Source organism: Nicotiana tabacum, chromosome 16 (assembly GCF_000715075.1).
Source record: "Nicotiana tabacum cultivar K326 chromosome 16, ASM71507v2, whole genome shotgun sequence".
Taxonomy (NCBI): domain Eukaryota; kingdom Viridiplantae; phylum Streptophyta; class Magnoliopsida; order Solanales; family Solanaceae; genus Nicotiana; species Nicotiana tabacum.
Window position 1 is genome coordinate 164,117,913 of NC_134095.1, and position 2,466 is coordinate 164,120,378.

A 2,466-nucleotide genomic window follows, 5' to 3' on the forward strand; every position below is an offset into this window, starting at 1 on the left:
TAGTTCACTCAGTGGTTTTAGACCTAACTTACTCCATAGTTGAAAATATGGCCACCCTAGTGACATAAATGAGTATCCTCACCAAAAAGATTGATGAATCAGGCCAGAATGATGCAACTAATGGGGGATTATTTATACCATGCATTAACCAACCATATGCTTTCTTGTGGAATGCGGATGGTGACAACCAGAAATATCAGGAAATTATGAACTAAATGGCCAATTATGGGGGACAAAGGCAAGGTGGTCAGAATTAGGGTTAGCAGAATCAACAATATAGACCAGCTCAGCAGCAGTACAACAACAACAACAACAATCTTGGTGCTATGCAATCACATGGTCAAGTGGTGCCTTACCAAAGGCAACAAGGTTACAACCAGCAAAATCAGCAGCAGGGTTATCAACAACCTCAACAACAACAGATTGTGAGGCACGATGATGGGTTTGCTGAACTTAAGGGGATAATGCAACAATTTATTGGGTCCACTAGAATAATAACTGAAAGAGTAGACTCACATGAATCAGTGATAAAGAATATTGAGATTCAATTAGGACAGATTTCGATGGCTTTAAATAATTGTCCCCAAGGGACGTTACCTGCAGACACACAAATTAATCCAAAGGAGTAGGGTCCGAACCAACTTATGGCAGTGAGTCTACGAAATGGTAGAGACCTAGATCTGGAGCAAAAAATTGCTCGTGAAAGCTGACATACTGAAACACTGGTGCCAATACCCATTGAGATAGATGATTCCATAGGGTTAACTGAGGTGATGGTACAAAATGCACAAGAGAACACCAACAAAGAAAAAGAGGTTGCAAGGTAGACTAAGGTAGCACAGGAAACAATAGTAGAAGCAGTGCTTGAACAAGAAAAAAATCAAATCACAGGGAAGAAGCAACTTCCAGCACCATTCCCACAAAGATTGGCCAAGTATCAGAAAGATGAGTAGTACAAGAAATTCTTGGAGATGTTGAAGCAAATTCAGGTAAATATCCCATTGATTGACTCCTTAAAGGAAATGCCTGGTTATGCAAAAATGATGAAGGACTTGATGTCTCGTAAGTTCGACTTTCAAGACTTGGCCATGGTTACACTAACTCAGACATGTAGTGCTGCTATGAGGAGACCTATAGCTGAGAAGCTGTCTGACCCAGGGAGTTTCACAATCCCATGCACAATAGGGAACTATGCATTTTCTAAGGCACTGTGTGACTTGGGGGCAAGCATAAACCTGATGCCCCTGGCTATCTACAAAAGGTTGGGCATTGGAAGAGCTAGACCCATGTCCATGTTACTACAGTTGGCTGACCGGACAATGAAGAGGCACTATGGTATTCTTGATGATGTATTAATACAGGTTGGGAAGTTTGTGTTCCCAGTATATTTTTTCATTCTTGACTGTCGGGTTGAAGAGGAAATTCCCATTATTTTGGGAAGACCATTCTTGGCCACTGGAAGAGCTCTAATTGACTGTAAAACTGGAGAGCTCAAAATGAGATTAAATGATGAAGAGATAACACTCAACATGCAGAAATCTATGCGGCGACCAAGTGTATTTGCTAATTGCTCTCTAATAGATGTCGTGGATGTAATTTTGGAGGAGGAAGATGAGACATTGAATACTAAAGACCCTCTAGCAGCCTATCTCATGAACTTAGATGAAGTCAATGGAGAAGACTTGGCAGAGTGGGTACTTGCTCTTGAAGGCCAAGGTTTTTGGAGAAGGGAGGTCAAATTTGAGCCTTTGCACTTAGAGGAAAGAAAAACTCCTCCAGCTAAGCCATTGATAGAAGAGCCGCCAAAGTTGGAACTGAAGCAACAACCACTTCATCTTAGGTATGTCTTCTTAGGACCTAACTCAATGTTACCTGTTATTATCTCATCTTGTTTGTTAGATGTGTAGGTAGAACAGCTTTTGTAGGTACTAACGGAGTGCAATACTGCAATTGGTTGGACCATTGCAGACATTAAGGCTATCAGCCTGCTCTTTTGTAAGCATAAGATTTTACTGGAAGATGGGTACAAACCTTCCAGAGAACATCAAAGAAGGCTGAACCCCAATATGAAGAAGTGGTGAAGAAAGAAGTGATTAAGAGGTTAGATACAGGAATCATATTCCCCATCTGTGATAGCAACTAGGGCAGCCCAGTTCAGTATATGCCAAAAAGGGGATGTATGGCACTAGTGAAAAATGAGAAGAACGAATTAATCTCTACACGAACAGTCATAGGTTGGCGAATCTGTATGGATTACAGGAAGTTGAACTTGGCTACCTGGAAAGACCATTTCTCACTGCCATTCATTGATCAGATACTGGATAGATTGGCAGGGAGGTCCCACTTCTGCTTTCTGGATGGGTACTCGGGGTATAATTAGATCTCTATTGCCCCAAAGGACAGAGAGAAAACATCGTTCACCTGCCTTATGGAATCTATGCTTTTTGGAGAATGTCGTTTGGCCTA

General features: G+C 41.5%; 1 protein-coding gene across 1 annotated transcript; it reads left to right on the top strand.

Annotated features, from left to right (window-relative positions):
• The first annotated feature begins 1,088 nt into the window (after positions 1 to 1,088).
• Positions 1,089 to 1,907, top strand: LOC142170498 (uncharacterized). The gene has a single exon (XM_075232424.1). It carries the CDS (start codon positions 1,089 to 1,091, stop codon positions 1,905 to 1,907), a length of 819 nt encoding a protein of 272 aa, XP_075088525.1.
• The last annotated feature ends 559 nt before the right edge of the window (positions 1,908 to 2,466 follow it).